The following is a 15,295-nucleotide window of genomic DNA, read 5'->3' on the forward strand; positions in this document are numbered from 1 at the left end:
TGAACATTATTTATATTTAGAATATTATTCTCAACATATTTTTGCCATACTCCCAGTCCCAACAGTTGTTCTTGACTATCATTTATAACATGCCCTCTATTTGCATCCAGATATTTATTCTCCCCTATCAACACTAGACAAATATTATGCATTTTCATGTCTCATTTAATACAGAGCAAGGGTCCTTTCTGTATAGTGACATGAAAGTGAGGCCAAGTATGGTGTCCCATACTCAGAACTTTTGCTCTGCCTTTCACCCATTCAAGTGCACACATACAGCAGTGAGTATTGAACACACACCCGGATCAGTGGGCAGTGACTGGGGCTCAGGAGCTGTTCATTCACTCCCCCACCTACAATTCCTGCCAGTACTGAGACTCGAACCCACAATCTTTGGGTTATAAGTCAGACTCTCTAACCATTAAGGGGCGGTCACACTGCACTTTTCGTTCCATTGACTTCCATTCAAACGCATGCGAATGCGTCAGACCGGAAACGCAAGCTCGTGCGAAGAATTTCGCATTTCGCTGCGTTCCAAAGTTCAAGTTTGGTGAACTCTGACCTGCGAATTCGCATCACGTGAAGACGTGCAACCAGTAGAAGATCGATTCGTCACGGCATGACCTCTTGGCTGAATTAAAAGAATTATATGTTTTGCAGTAAAGTCGAGTAGGTTCTATATTTTTACATTTTGAATGTATTGCTTTAAGTTATGTGTTGAATTCATGTTTATAAAAAAGACGTTGTAGACCATGACGTCATATCACAGCATCCGAATAAATTTCGCACGTTCAAAGTCTAGTGTGACCGCGGCTTTAGGCCACAACTGCCCCAAGGACGAATCGAACCCCCCGTCTTCTGCGTGACAGATGGAGATACTGTCCACTATACTAACGAGGAGCTAAAGTTAAAACATTGAAGATGAGCTGCTAACCAATGCACTTACACACTTATACGAAAAAAATTCTCGGCATTTCTCCTCTTTTCTAGTGTGCATCCTAATCTAGCTGTCCAATGAACATTGTATTTGTATGCATTGTATAATATGAATACTGTTGGCTCTTTGACGAATTGTTTTTGTTCCTCTAAGTTGATTTGGATAAAAGCATCTGTTGCATAATGTAAATGTCTGAAAAGTATGAAATTAATAGTTCAGTCTTTAATGTCACAACCATTTGTGTCAACATTCTCAAGGCATATTTATGCATTTGGAAGACGCTTTAATCCAAAGTATATTGCATTCAAGCTATAGCTACATTCATTTTCAATTCATGCATTCCTTGGGACTTGAATCAAAGTCCCTTTCAAGGAAAGTCTGTTCACTCTGCGGCCATATTTGCAACACCTCCGGGCAGCTATTTTACTCATCCAAGAACAAAACTGCGTCCGAAATCACGTACTGTTGAGTAGGTAATACATTTGAATTTAAATTCACAACCGTTGAAAAAGTATGTTCTATATAGTATGAATGCATGTAGTATGAATGAATTCGGACGTACTACATCTGCCATGTTGTCAGTTATGTCCCTTCAACTCCATTCATAAATCCTCTCCTGTGGCCTCATGGGATAGTAAAGTGGCCATTATATGCGCACTTCAGAATCTCAACGGAAGTAGTAAGTCATCCGGGTACTTTTTGTCTACTGTTTTTCGAATACTATGAATTCGGACAACCTACTCTGTTCGCATACTGTTTTTTGCGTACTAGTAGAGAAGTATTCGATTTCTTGATACAGCGAAAGTCCTATCTATTTGAATGTGGGAATCCTGAAATCTCATGAACTTGGCTCTCACAAACGTGAGCTTGGCAAACTCACTATTAAATAACATATTTCAAATCAGCAACAAAATCTGACATGAACTGTCCTATAAATGTTGTTTCATATGCTCAAACAGCGTTTAAAAAAAGCTTATTTTTCAGGCTAGACAAGCAAATGCACATGTGCAGTCCTAAGCAGAGTCTCAGGTTTTTATGGGAACTGGAGCTTAAAGGGTTAGTTCACCCAAAAATGAATCAACACGCTGATTCGTAACGCTCCGAAGCTTCCTGAAGCAGTGTTTTGAAATCGGCCATCACTATATAAGTCGTTATTTTGTTTTTCTTGGCGCACCAAAAATATTCTCGTCGCTTTATAATATTAATATTGAACCACTGTACTCACATGAACTGATTTAAATATGTTTTTAGTACTTTTATGGATATTGAGAGAGGAAATGTCATTGCTCCCTATGCAGGCCTCACGGAGCCATCGGATTTCAACAAAAATATCTTAAAGGATTAGTTCACTTTCAAATGAAAATTTCCTGATAATTTACTCACCCCCATGTCATACAAGATGTTCGTGTCTTTCTTTCTTCACTCGAAAAGAAATTTTGATGTTTTGATTTTCAAGTTTTTGATGAAAACATTCCAGGATTTTTCTCCATATAGTGGACTTCAATGGAGCCCAAACGGTTGAAGGTCAAAATGACAGTTTACAGCGATCCCAGATGAGAAAAAAGTTTTTAACTATAAATGCTCATCTTGAACTAGCTCTCATCTTCTTCTCTATTAGAATTCCAGCAGTGTAGACACTGCTAAGTGTATTACTGCCCTCCTCAGGTCAAAGTTTGAACTAATTGTTATATACAATATGCTAGTGCAAGTATATAACAATTAGTTCAAACTTTGACCTGTGGAGGACAGAAATACACTTAGCAGTGTCTACACTGCTGGAATTCAAATAGAGAAGAAGAAGAGAGCTAGTTCACGATATATAATTTTTTTTTTTTTTTTAGAAAATGGCAGATGGTTTCTCTAGATAAGATTCTTATTCCTCATCTGGTATCATTTAAAGCCCTTTGAAGCTGCAATGAAACTGTAATTTTGACCTTCAACCGTTTGGGCTCCATTGACGTCCACTATATGGAGAAAAATCCTGGAATGTTTTCCTCAAAAACCTTCATTTCTTTTCGACTGAAGAAAGGAAGACATGGACATCTTGGATGACATGGGGGTGAGTAAATTATCAGGAAATTTTAGTTTGAAAGTGAACTAATCCTTTAATTTGTGTTCCGAAGATTAACGTAGGTCAGTTTCTCCAATTCATTCATTCATCCATTTCTCCATCTCGTGTTGCAGTTTCTCCCATTCATAACTAATAGGAGTGAACTGTCTTTCTGTATCTTGACATTTCTAGCGCCATGCACTGTTTGAGTTACAGCTGACATTCATTCACTAAAAACATGTCCTACTTGTGATAATCACCCTAACCAGAGGAAAATATAGGTAGAATATTCTATTTGGACACACACACACACACACACACACTTAATTCATGAATTACTCTGAATTTCAATTCATTATAATTCTGCTTTGTAACATTTAATGTAATATTCAATGTTTGAATTTCAATTCAAATCGGAATTTAAAAGGCATTGTCAATCTGGTTTAAATGGTGCAAATTCTCCACACTCAACAAGGTCAACATGCCAAACTTTTCATTTAGATAACGTCAGAGATGACGATGACAAAAATAATCAAGTCGACAACAATGATGAAAATTATTATAACGACACTGACGAATGTGCCGGAGTCTCACAGGTTTTATTATGTTGATGTGAAAGTGGGTTAGTGCTGCCTGGGCTGTTGATAACATTGGATTCTGTTGATGAACTGATCAAATCTGTTCTCCAAAAGGAACTTCAAAGTACAGCTGCCCTTTGCATAAGTGTGGGCAGCAACTAATGGATGTTCCCACTAATCAACCCTGCATGTCGCCAGGCCAGTTAGATGCCCCCTCAAGATGTCCATAGAGTCCGTGAGACACCGTTCTCATCATCCACCGCTCCATCTGTGTAATTGCTTCCTTGAGAGATTACATTCCCGCCAGTGACAGCACCAATTAGGCAGTCAGGAGGAAAATACGACAATAAGGCCCTACTTAGCAGAGAAAAGTAGCATTCGGATAGATATCAGCATAATCTTAATGAGTCAACAAACATGACATTTAGATGTGCTCTCACGCAAATGCTTGAGTTTGGCCCGCATATGCGGGAGACCCGGTTTCCTTCAAGGATGGTACTCGGTAACCTTGAAGGGGAGGAAAAATTTGGCAAAGTTACAGATATGAGTTGCAAGATTTCAAATCTGAGTAATTGATGATAAGGGTTTGACAAAAGGGTTTATGGTTTGTCCTTTTAAGGAATGTCTCACGCCTCTGATGTCAGGATCCCAATTGCATGGTCACTGCTGATGCAGACTACAAACCCTTAAACCACACCTACACTGCGACATCTGATTGGACTTACGCACATGTTGCTATCATTTAACAATCAGACAGGAGAGAATCCCTGTCTCTGTGTCTCTTGTCTGATAGTCCATCACAAAAGGATTTAAGTCCTTGATCAGAAACTGTAACTCAGCTTCTACAGACCATCATCCTCAGCTCAGGTAAGTACAATAGGCTATCTGTAAAATGTTCTTTAAAATGTTACCTATTTCAATTTTACATTATTGTATTAGTTTTTATTATTATTTCTTAAAAAATCTATTTAACAAAGGTTTCCCCTCCTGATGGTTTAGTGTTAAGTTATACTGAATGCTAGTGATTAAACAAAGCAATCAAGAATGGCTGCAATTAGGATTGGAGAGGGGAAACTTTGTGTTTGAAATGTTACTGAGTTTTGCAAAGAAAATGACGCTGTGAAATGTAGCATCTTGTCATATTTTCTCCTCAGACTGATCTGTAAAGATGTACCGTGGACTAGTGTTACTGTTCTTGGTTTTGGTGCTGGAAACCCGATGGAGTGAATCGAGCTGTCAGCAGTCTCAAGAGTCTCAAAGATCAGATTCAAACGTAAGTGGCAGATAATGATCAACTAATAGCTATAAATATATAGGTTTACCCGAGTTTTATAATAAAAAATGTAATTTCATGCACAGGAGAGTCCAAGTTTTCGGCTGTCGGCTCATAACCTGCTGAAGAGGTATAATGACATAGATTATGACAGTTTCGTTGGATTAATGGGGCGTAGAAACGCCGGTGAGTGAACAGATTTTCTTTTTTTTTTTTACAGTTTGTCTTTTTTTAAAACCTTCGAGACATGTTAATGAGACATGTTATTTTTTTTTTCCAGGCACAGACGATATACCACCCCAACGTAAAAGTAAGACATTTTGGTGTTGTGCTTTCAGAATATATCCTCTATTTAAAAAAAATAATCTTAGAAAAATAAATATATGTTATCTTTCAGGGGAAATGCATGATATCTTTGTTGGACTCATGGGTCGACGAAGCGCTGACCCTGGTAACAGACTTTCTCTTTCTCTTCTGACGTTTGATAAAAACAGCTTTAGACATAGGCGTAATTTGGGGGTTGGACATGTTCCCACCACTTTTTGCCAGGTCCGATATTGTCTCCATCACTTTTTGAAACATCTCGCGGCTCGGATGTAGGCTACCTAATACAAATGAAATATCTCTAGTTGACTAGCAGAGTATTAATGTAGCTCGTTTGTTAAATAACTGGAATGTGGAATGTGTTGTTTTTTAAATCATGCTCATGCACAGTGTTCTCTTGTGGCTCGCGCACTCTTTACATCGACGCGCGCTTCAATCTTACTTTTTGCCACTGTATCCCTGATATACAATCAATGAAGAACATCTTTGGTTTTAATGAGAAAAATAAATAGCGAAGGAGGATTAGAACCCAGAACTTCTGACTCTCATAACAAAAGTTTTACTACCAGACCATTAGGGCACTTGAAAATTATTCCAGATCTATTTATTTATTCACTGACGTGAAGAATCAATATATAGTATTATAATAGCTTAAGGATAAAACTATCACGTTAAACATGACTTCTATTACCAATATGACTCACTTACTAAACTTTGTATGTATAGCTACTTTAAGCGAAGTCCTCGAAATGAAGCAAATTGAGTGTATTTAGGGCTCGTGCAACTCAAATCAGTATCTGATTGGTTGGTCATATGACATATTAACTACGTTTAAATTACAAATTTGCAAACATTGTGTCTTTAAATATACGACAAAGTAGCCAAATATTGTCGTTTTAACGCATCAGTCTATCAAGCCTCTCAGACTTACTGTATTTGTGTTGACAGAAACTGGGCGTCCATGGAGGAAAGATAATCCAGAAACAAGCAGAGGCATTTTCTTCAACAAATGCAAACTGAGGTGAGTAATTCAGTGAAGCTGTTCTGCCACCTGCAGGCTTCCTTAAGATATTACAACATGTATCTTCCTTACACCACAGCATTTGTTCTCATTGCATGTCTACAGTATAATGCTTTTTCATGTAAATATATATCTTCTCTGCTATAATTTGTCTTTTTTCCCCCTCAATTTGTTGCAGATTTCGTCGTGGGTTATAGGCAAATGAATTATTTCATATCCGGTAAATCGTCTGTACCACCCTGTCATGACAGCTTCTTTTCAAGACATTTCTTTGGAGCAAAATAATTTATTTTACAAAAGTAATAGAGCAAAAGAAAATATTTATATAAAATGAATCAAATAAACATGATTTCCTATGGTGTGATTTGTTTCATTGTACTGCAAATTATACATTTACCTACATTATATATGATCAAATTTAAATCTCCACTTACATCCCCTGCATTTCGATATATGTATAAAAAAATGTATAAAACATGATTTTTGTAAATAAAAATACTATCTATGATCTCACAATGTTTTATTACTTAAACGTTCAGTAATGCATAAAATGTAGTGACTTCGACCAAGCAAAAAAAAATTACAAAACAATAATTTGCTACATTTGCCAAAACACAGGCTCTCATTGCCAACTGCATATATAATTATGTATACCAAACCTATATGTATTATAACTTGGTGTCAGCTTAATCATACTAAAGAAACATGACTGTGTCCCTCTAGCAGCAAGCCTAATACACAACAAAAAGGACATCTGAACTTTCCAAGTTAAAGAAACCCCAAAGAATCATTGGTTATTATATGAAATGTAGCTTTTCATTTTCATTTTTGTCTCATTGTTGAAATACAAAACTGTTGAAGCTCTTTATGTTCTTGGTCTATAATGAAAAATGGGTTGTGAATTGGACACTTTTACTGCACTTAGACCATATGGCAGCAAAACAATTTAATAATCAAATAGCAGGGCCTTATCACCAAATCCATAGTAAGTAGCAAAGACTTTTCTAAAGTGACTTGCAGTTCTCTTAATACTGGGTACAACTGGTCAAGTTACTTGATCAAAAGCAATAATGGCAAAAAATTGTTCTTTGTTGAGATTTGAACCTACAGCTTTTGGTTATTAGCCCAGATCTGTAACCACTACACCACACCATTCCATCCGCACAGGACACTGGATGATCTAAAATGCTCATCACATTCACATTAGTCATTTTGGATTTACATAATGCAATATTTTCTGCAATATTATCACATTCACAATCGTCCTGTGCGTCTGTCTGTTATATTTATCCCCTGGGCAGCATTTGTGACTCTGTGACTTGTTTCAGTACTCTTCATGTTCTCTGCCCTGGGATTTATGGTGTATGTTGAAACTGACTTTTCTTTAAAATGCTCCTCTAATCTCTGAGCTTCTGTGGTGGGTTTCACAGTGTGGGAAGCCAAAGACAGTACAGCAGGCACTGGAGGCTGGTAGCGGTGTTGGTAGCCATAGGGCCTCAGACGGTAAGTGTAGTACTCAAGCGTGTACATTAGCACAGGGTCTACATAGTGGAAAGACACTGCCAGGTCAGAGCAGCACTGTGGGCCCTGTAGAGGAAAAACAGACGTAAGAGATGCCGGGTTGGTACATTTCAACATGATCATAGACAGGTTGCATTAAAGGAATATTACAGGTTCCTTAAAATTTAAGCTCAATCGACAGCATTAGTCATAATATTGTTCAACACACATAATTATTTCAACTAGTCCCTCCTTTTCTTTTAAAGGTGCCCTAGATTATGTTTTTAAAAGATGTAATATACGTCTAAGGTGTCCCCTGAATGTGTCTGTGAAGTTTCAGCTCAAAATACCCCATAGATTTTTTTTTATTAATTTTTTTAACTGCCTATTTTGGGGCATCATTATAAACGCACCGATTTATGCTGTGGCCCCTTTAAATCCTGTGCTCTCTGCCCACAGAGCTCGCGCTTGCCTTAAACAGTGCCGTAACAAAGTTTACACAGCTAATATAACCCTCAAAATGGATCTTTACAAAGTGTTCGTCATGCATGCGTCGGATTATGTGAGTATTGTATACTGTTATATTGTTTACATTGATTATGAATGAGTTTGAGGCTATGCTGCCTGGCTAAAGCAAACATTACACACTGTTGGAGAGATTTATAAAGAATGAAGTTGTGTTTATGCATTATACAGACTGTAAGTGTTTAAAAATGAAAATAGCGACGGCTCTTGTCTCCGTGAATACAGTAAGAAACGATGGTAACTTTAACCACATTTAACAGTACATTAGCAACATGCTAACGAAACATTTAGAAAGACAATTTACAAATATCACAAAAAATATCATGATATCATGGATCATGTCAGTTATTATTGCTCCATCTGCCATTTTTCACTGTTGTTCTTGCTTGCTTACCTAGTCTGTTGATTCAGACGTTGATCCAGACGTTTTGCCCTTGTCTAATGCCTTTCATAATGATAATGTTGGGACCGTGGGCTGGCATATGCAAATATTGGGGCGTACACCCCGACTGTTACGTAACAGTTGGTGTTATGTTGAGATTCGCCTGTTCTTCGGAGGTCTTTTAAACAAATGAGATTTATATAAGAAGGAGGAAACAATGGAGTTTGAAACTCACTGTATGTCTTTTCCATGTACTGAACTCTTGTTATTTTACTATGGCAAGATAAATTTAATTTTTCATTCGAGGGCACCTTTAAATCTGGATTACAGTGTTGCACTTTCAATAGAAGTGAATGGGGCCAATCTGTAAACATACAATACAGCCATAACATAATACACTGCTTAAAAAAAAATAAGGAACACTTTTTAATCAGAGAATAGCATCAAGTCAGTTAAGCTCTTAGGATATTGATCTGGTCAGTTAGGTAGCAGAGGGGGTTGTTAATCAGTTTTAGCTGCTTTGGTGTTGATGAAATTAACAACAGGTGCACTAGATGGGCAACAATGAGACAACCCCAAAACAGGAATGGTTTTACAGGTGGAGGCCACTGACATTTTTTTCCCTACTCATATTTTTTGACTGCTTTTCACTAGTTTTGCATTTGGTTAGGGTCAGTGTCACTACTGGTAGCATGAGGTGATACCTGGACCCTACAGAGGTTGCACAGGCAGTCCAACTCCTCCAGGATGGCACATCAATACGTGCCATTGCCAGAAGGTTTGCTGTGTCTCCCAGCACAGGCTCAAGAGCATGGAGGAGATTCCAGGAGACACATCACCCAGTCCATATCAGTATAGATATCCAGCATGTTATTTTTCCCCATTGAAATCTGATGTGTTTTCAAAGTGTTCCTTTAATTTTTTTGAGCGGTGTATGTTTTAATATCATATCATTTGCTGACATTTTCTATGTCCAGTTAAAGTATACAATTTAGTTGCTAAAACCTTAAAACGAAAAGGCATTTGTATCTTTTTTTGTTGCCATTTTGATTACCATGACAAGACAAAATTGTGTTTATTTCTTGGGTTTTGTATTGTTAGTCATTAGCTGTCTATAGTCATGAATCACATCATCACGAACATGAAAGAAAAACTATCGACAAATGCGGTCCCCATCAAACCTATCCATTGTTGGTTTCACTTGCAATCACCTGGCATTTGAAAAAATGAGAGAGCTAAAATTATGAGAGAATTTCATTTTCAAAAGTATATTTCTCAAACAATGTTGATTTTTATTCATTCCTAAAATACTACTGTACATCTTGAATGGAAAATTACTTTTGACACTTTAATTGTTTTCTTCTCTCAGGCACAGATTGTACTCAAGTTCTTTTCATAAAAATAAGTTTAACTTCTTTAAAAACCAAAGTAATAATAATTATCTTGCTGTGTGTAGGAGACGGAAGCTGTGGAATGTAGAGAAATGTCACAAAGGGCACGGAGGACATTAAAATATCTTGGAAGAAATGACAATGATTTTAAAATGCATATTTTATCTTACACTACCATTCAAACGTTTGGGGACACAGACAGTATGTTTTTTAATACTTTATAATTAATACTTTAATTCAGTAAGGATGCATTAAAAGTGACAGCAAAGACATTCATAATGCTACAAAAGACAAATGCTGTTCTTTAAAACATTCTATTCATTAAAATATCCTGAAAAAAATGTATCATGGTTTCCACAAAAATATTAAGCAGCAAACTTTTTTCAACTTTGATAATAAGAACAAATGTTTCTTGAGTACCAAATCATCATATTAAAATGGTTTCTGAAGGATCATGTGACACGGAAGACAGGAGCAACGGCTGCTGAAAATTCAGCGGATATAAATGACATTTTAAAATATATTAAAATAGAAAACAGTTATTTTGCATTGCAATGAAATTTCAGAATATTACTGTTTTAACTCTATTTTTAATCAAATAAATGTCACTTGGTAAGCAGACTTACTTAAAAAATAATTTAAAAAATCTTACCGACCCCAAATGTTTGAAAGCTAGTCTAAGTGTTTAAAAAAAAAAATGAAAGTGTGTGACTTACTTCTACAATTGGGTAGAAGCAGTAATTCCAGTACCAGAAGGTCTTGGAGAACTTTCCAGTAAGATGGTGTTCAGGAATGAAAGGATGGAAGGTTTCCCGGTGCAGTGTGTCCCTGGAGTCTCCCGCTACCACTCCCATTTTCTCCAGACACTGACCCATCGCTAGATCTTCCACTGGGGTGGTATGAGTGCACACTTTAGTGTTAAAACCCTCCACAAACCTTCTCAGGGCCTCTTTGCTGAGTACATAACCTGCACCACCGCTCATGTAGCCTTGCTTGGCGTACGGCTTGAACCTCTTGCCAAAGTATATGGGCTGCTCTGCTGTGTAATTTGACAAGATCCAGCGCAAATTGTCCACGACGACGAACGTGTCATCGTCTGCTTTGAGGAACCAGTCTGCCTCATCGCCATGGTTCTTCAGAGCATAGTGGAAGGCACGAATAGTCTTCCAGTACAGCTGGTCACGGCCTTCTCCTGTGCCGAGGCCTACTGTTGGAAAGCTGCGGTCTTCTTCAGAGCTCATGAATAGGACTACGTTACAGTGACGACTCCATGTGGCCTTCACATGCCGAGCCTTTGACTGTAGATTACTAGGCCCTGTCATCACCCAGCACAGGATACGCACTTTCTTAAACAGCTCGTCTGCAATGTGACCGTCCTCTCCTGTGTATTTAAAGCAAATTCTATAGTTATGTTGCAGTTTAATACAATCAAATCACATTTTGTTCATTAGAGACTTCTTAAACTAAACTGTAGTAAGAGTTGTATTTTAAAGGCGTACTCTATCAATTTCCCCTAATTAAAAATGTTTTACACATACAGAAAAGAATAGTGCTTTTGAAAAATGTTATGTTAAATATTATTTACACTAACTAATCAGTAGCCTAATTAAAGTTATTTTATTTTACATGGAGGCAGACAAAATGAGATCAAATTAGGTTCAATGACATATAAGAATGTTCAGGATAAATAAAATTAAAAATATGATAAAAATCAAGCTTAAAGGGGACCTATAATGCCCCTTTTAGAAGATATAATATGCGTCTCTGGTGTCTCCAGAATGTGTTTGTGAAGTTTCAGCTCAAAATAACCCACAGATCATTTATTACAGCTTGTTAAATCTGCCTCTATTTGGGTGTGAGCAAAAACATGCCGTTTTTGTGTGTGTCTCTTTAAATGCAAATGAGCTGCTGCTTCCAGGGGCCCGTTCTTCGTACGTCGCTTATTACATCCGAGATCAAATGACACATCCAAGATGATATCATCGTGCTAATCATGATCCGGCTAATCGGGTTCTTCGAACACACCTGTTGTGTATGATTAGTATCGCTGGATTGAGTTATCTGAGATAATTGCGCGTTCATGTGTTGGCTTAAAAGGGGATATGTATCGATAGTAGAAACATTGATCAGCAATGCAGCGATTGGCTGGAGTCAAGACGGCAACGTAATGACATCATAGAATGAGAAAAGACACCTGACGAAAAACTTGACGAATTTCTAGACATTTATAAGGAAACAGCCAAGCGAATAAATGACAGAAGAACGACATAAATGTTAGATAAATGAAATGTGCACTATTTTTTTTTTTTACATGATTACCCAATTATTTAGGCTATATTCACAATTACTATTATTTGTACATCCAATTTTTTATTTCAATGTTGTAATTAGCAACTAATTTACCTTTGAAGCATATTTGACAGCATTAATTAAAGTTTCTTAAGGGTCAAGATCAAGTTATCTGCATCTCCTGCGCTTCATCAAGCCACTCCCATAATATATGTCGCGGTTCGAATGCACAAATGCATGTATGGCATAGACATCTGTACATCATGTGTGTAAAACTCCAATAAAAAATATTACGTAATTATTCCCTCACGAATGAATCTCTCACAGAGTAAAATTGTCGGTGTCTATATTATGACACTACACGGCATTATAGTGTTATTTGCAAATTTATTTTTAAATCATTATTATTGTCCCTGGTTTACATTAGGGTACTCTTGTGGGAAAGTAGCAGAGGCTGGGACAGACTTTAAACATCACCTCCGCTTAAAAAGATGCAATCTAATCCTGTTTACATGAAATAAGCCTGCTCCCGAGCAGGTTTGAGCTTACGGACCTGTTGCTATGACAGCAAGTCCAGGATGAGCTTCGAAGAACCAAACGATCCAAGATCATGCCAAATCGTCAACAATCAAATCCAGCTAACTGAGTTAGCAACGTACGAAGAACGGGCCCCCAGGCCACTTTCCAGAGAAAACTCAATGAAGTGTTTAGAAAGTGAAAGCTTTGCACCAGTTATTAAAGCGGAACTCAGTAAGATTTGCGAAGCTCCCCCTACAGGTTCCTTCAGTGATCCGCACTGTCGTAAATACTCCAAGCGCAGCTCTGGACTACAACGACTACAATGCTACCAGCGCAGTAGTTTTGCAAATACAGTACAAGAAATCTCGATGGAGGTGGGTAATTTTCAAAATTGTCTTATAAAGTCATAATATATACATTGTTTTTGAATTACCGTAAAGCATTTTGTTACTCTCGCGTGAACGTGAACATGAGGCGAGATTGTGTCGGGTCGGCGAAGCTCAACTTGCAAGTGCTGTTTTCTGGCGTAGACGTGCCAGAGGGGGTTAGTGCTCGCCTCAAACACACCACTACAAGTCAATTAACCATCGTAAGGACTTAGAAAACTATTTATGAAGGTAAAAAATTTAGTTCTGCTTTAAGTTGCAGTATTTCATATCATGTTACACTCATTCATAAATAATGCACTAGAGGGCGCTGCAGTACCTGACTGGTGAGGATGCTTGAGGTTGATCAGGGCAGATCCTTCCACTCTCCAGGTAAGGTTGGGGGTGTTTTGCTCTGATCCCAGTGACGCAAGGTTGCTTTTGCCATCATGCTGCCAGCTGAAGCTCTCCTCAAACCATACCTGTCTCAAGAAGACATACAAGGTACAGCTGCCCACCAGGAAGCCCAGGGAGAAAGCACACTTTGAATTTCCTGCTTTCATGGTGACCACTCAGGGATCCTGCCCACATCAGTCACTGCGAGGCTAGAAAAATATTGGTTACATTAATTTGATTGTATTAAATTTTCAGATTGTTTTAACCGTCTGGATACAAAGATTTCAATATACTAAGTTGCATTATGAAATGACAAAAAATCTAATTTAAAATTATTTTATTTAATTATTTTATAATTACAATTATTATTACACTTCTGAATTTTCCATCTGAAAAACACCATGAGATTTCTGAATATTAGGGTTAAATACTGTCTGAATTGTAACATTATTTAATTAAATACACAAAGCATATGCCATTTACTTTATGAGTTCTTATCGAGATCATTTCAAGCATGCTGATATCTAATAAGCCCATTTTCTATTTAGGATTCAGCTGCTGCCAGGTTAAATCTGAGGAATAGATTATAAGCTGGTTACCTTGCGTGACTGATAAATCTTGGTTCTTACCCTCATTTCCAAGAATTAGGCACCTTCTGCTGTTGCCAGGCCTTAGTAGCTAATATTGCTAGTGTTTAAAAAGTTTAGTTAAGGCTATATAAATGGTTTCATAATTCATCCATCATACAAAGGGTTTACTGCAGTCAACCCTTTGTATGATAGATGAAATAGCCTACTTTATAAAACCATTTTTATATAGCCTAAACTAAATCTATATTAAAACAGCTATCCTAATATTGTAATTTAATGAAAGTGTTTAAATCTAATGTTTACCTAAGGAAATCCTGCAAAGACCCTACAAATCCAAGTCTAAGCTGGTTTTATCTAAATTGGCTTAATAGACAGAATGCTGCACGGAATTTTATTACGTTTTTTAATATATCTTGTGCACGGATAAAAGAAATAACATTCTGTAATACTGTGTTATATAGTCTTTGTATAAGACAACCAAAATACACAAAGCATGCACTTGTGTTGACATGAAAGGTGCATCAGAGATCTAGGACAAAGGCCCTTACCTTGCATTCTTTACCTCCCCTCTGCAAGCCTCTCACCGTCCCAAACAATGTTGTGAGCTCCGGTCAGTTTCATGCCTTTAGTCTTTCTTCCCCTCAGTATCCGCGAGCTTACATGAGAGGAGCGCGTCAGGTTGCTTTTGAGTGCGTGATGTGACGTCTACACATAAACAGACGTTGTGAGTTTAATTCTTTAGTTAAAAGGCAGGGTGTGTGTTACCCGACTGACTTTGGCTCGTATTAGCATGGGGTTTGCCTTTAACCGTATGGTTATCAGGCCTCTTTGTGCGCTATTACCGGACAACAGATCCTCTGTCATGAGCGAGTACCGTGTCAGCATCACACACGGATCGCCGTATCGAGGTGTTTGATTGGAGGAAAGGCCGGTTTGTTGTCATGGGTGTCCCCGCCCACTAGGGGCGTTCGCTCATTTCAGGAATGACAAATTTGATGATAACATTTCATTGCAAAATTAAATAATTTACTTTTATATTGTAAAAAAAATAAAATAAAAATAAATTATTATATGTTTTATAAAACATTCTTTAATTGATAGAGTAAATTTTGTTTACAGCACAATCAATAGGCTTATTTTTTTATTTAGGCTTAT

The 15,295-nt window shown here is 37.4% G+C and overlaps 2 protein-coding genes across 4 annotated transcripts; one reads left to right on the forward strand and one right to left on the reverse strand.

Annotated features, from left to right (window-relative positions):
• The first annotated feature begins 411 nt into the window (after positions 1 to 411).
• tac3a (tachykinin precursor 3a) lies at positions 412 to 6,542 on the forward strand. 2 transcript variants are annotated; one of them, XM_048179392.1, is made up of 8 exons: positions 412 to 669; positions 4,185 to 4,432; positions 4,720 to 4,838; positions 4,925 to 5,024; positions 5,119 to 5,148; positions 5,236 to 5,289; positions 6,111 to 6,183; positions 6,362 to 6,542. In XM_048179392.1, the coding sequence occupies exons 3-8, from the start codon at positions 4,734 to 4,736 to the stop codon at positions 6,378 to 6,380; spliced, it is 381 nt and encodes a 126-aa protein (XP_048035349.1). In that variant the 5' UTR covers positions 412 to 669; positions 4,185 to 4,432; positions 4,720 to 4,733; the 3' UTR covers positions 6,381 to 6,542. The 2 variants fall into 2 exon arrangements, with proteins under 2 accessions (XP_048035349.1, XP_048035350.1); XM_048179393.1 differs by lacking the exon at positions 412 to 669 and having other exon boundaries at positions 3,488 to 4,432.
• Positions 6,543 to 6,686: 144 nt separating this feature from the next.
• c1galt1la (core 1 synthase, glycoprotein-N-acetylgalactosamine 3-beta-galactosyltransferase 1, like a) lies at positions 6,687 to 15,078 on the reverse strand. 2 transcript variants are annotated; one of them, XM_048179391.1, is made up of 5 exons: positions 14,949 to 15,078; positions 14,689 to 14,845; positions 13,495 to 13,759; positions 10,698 to 11,362; positions 6,687 to 7,770 (listed from the first exon to the last, which is right to left on the reverse strand). In XM_048179391.1, the coding sequence occupies exons 3-5, from the start codon at positions 13,715 to 13,717 to the stop codon at positions 7,438 to 7,440; spliced, it is 1,221 nt and encodes a 406-aa protein (XP_048035348.1). In that variant the 5' UTR covers positions 13,718 to 13,759; positions 14,689 to 14,845; positions 14,949 to 15,078; the 3' UTR covers positions 6,687 to 7,437. The 2 variants fall into 2 exon arrangements, with proteins under 2 accessions (XP_048035348.1, XP_048035347.1); XM_048179390.1 differs by having other exon boundaries at positions 14,689 to 15,060.
• Positions 15,079 to 15,295: the final 217 nt, after the last annotated feature.

This window comes from Megalobrama amblycephala, linkage group LG24, assembly GCF_018812025.1.
Source record: "Megalobrama amblycephala isolate DHTTF-2021 linkage group LG24, ASM1881202v1, whole genome shotgun sequence".
Classification (NCBI taxonomy): domain Eukaryota; kingdom Metazoa; phylum Chordata; class Actinopteri; order Cypriniformes; family Xenocyprididae; genus Megalobrama; species Megalobrama amblycephala.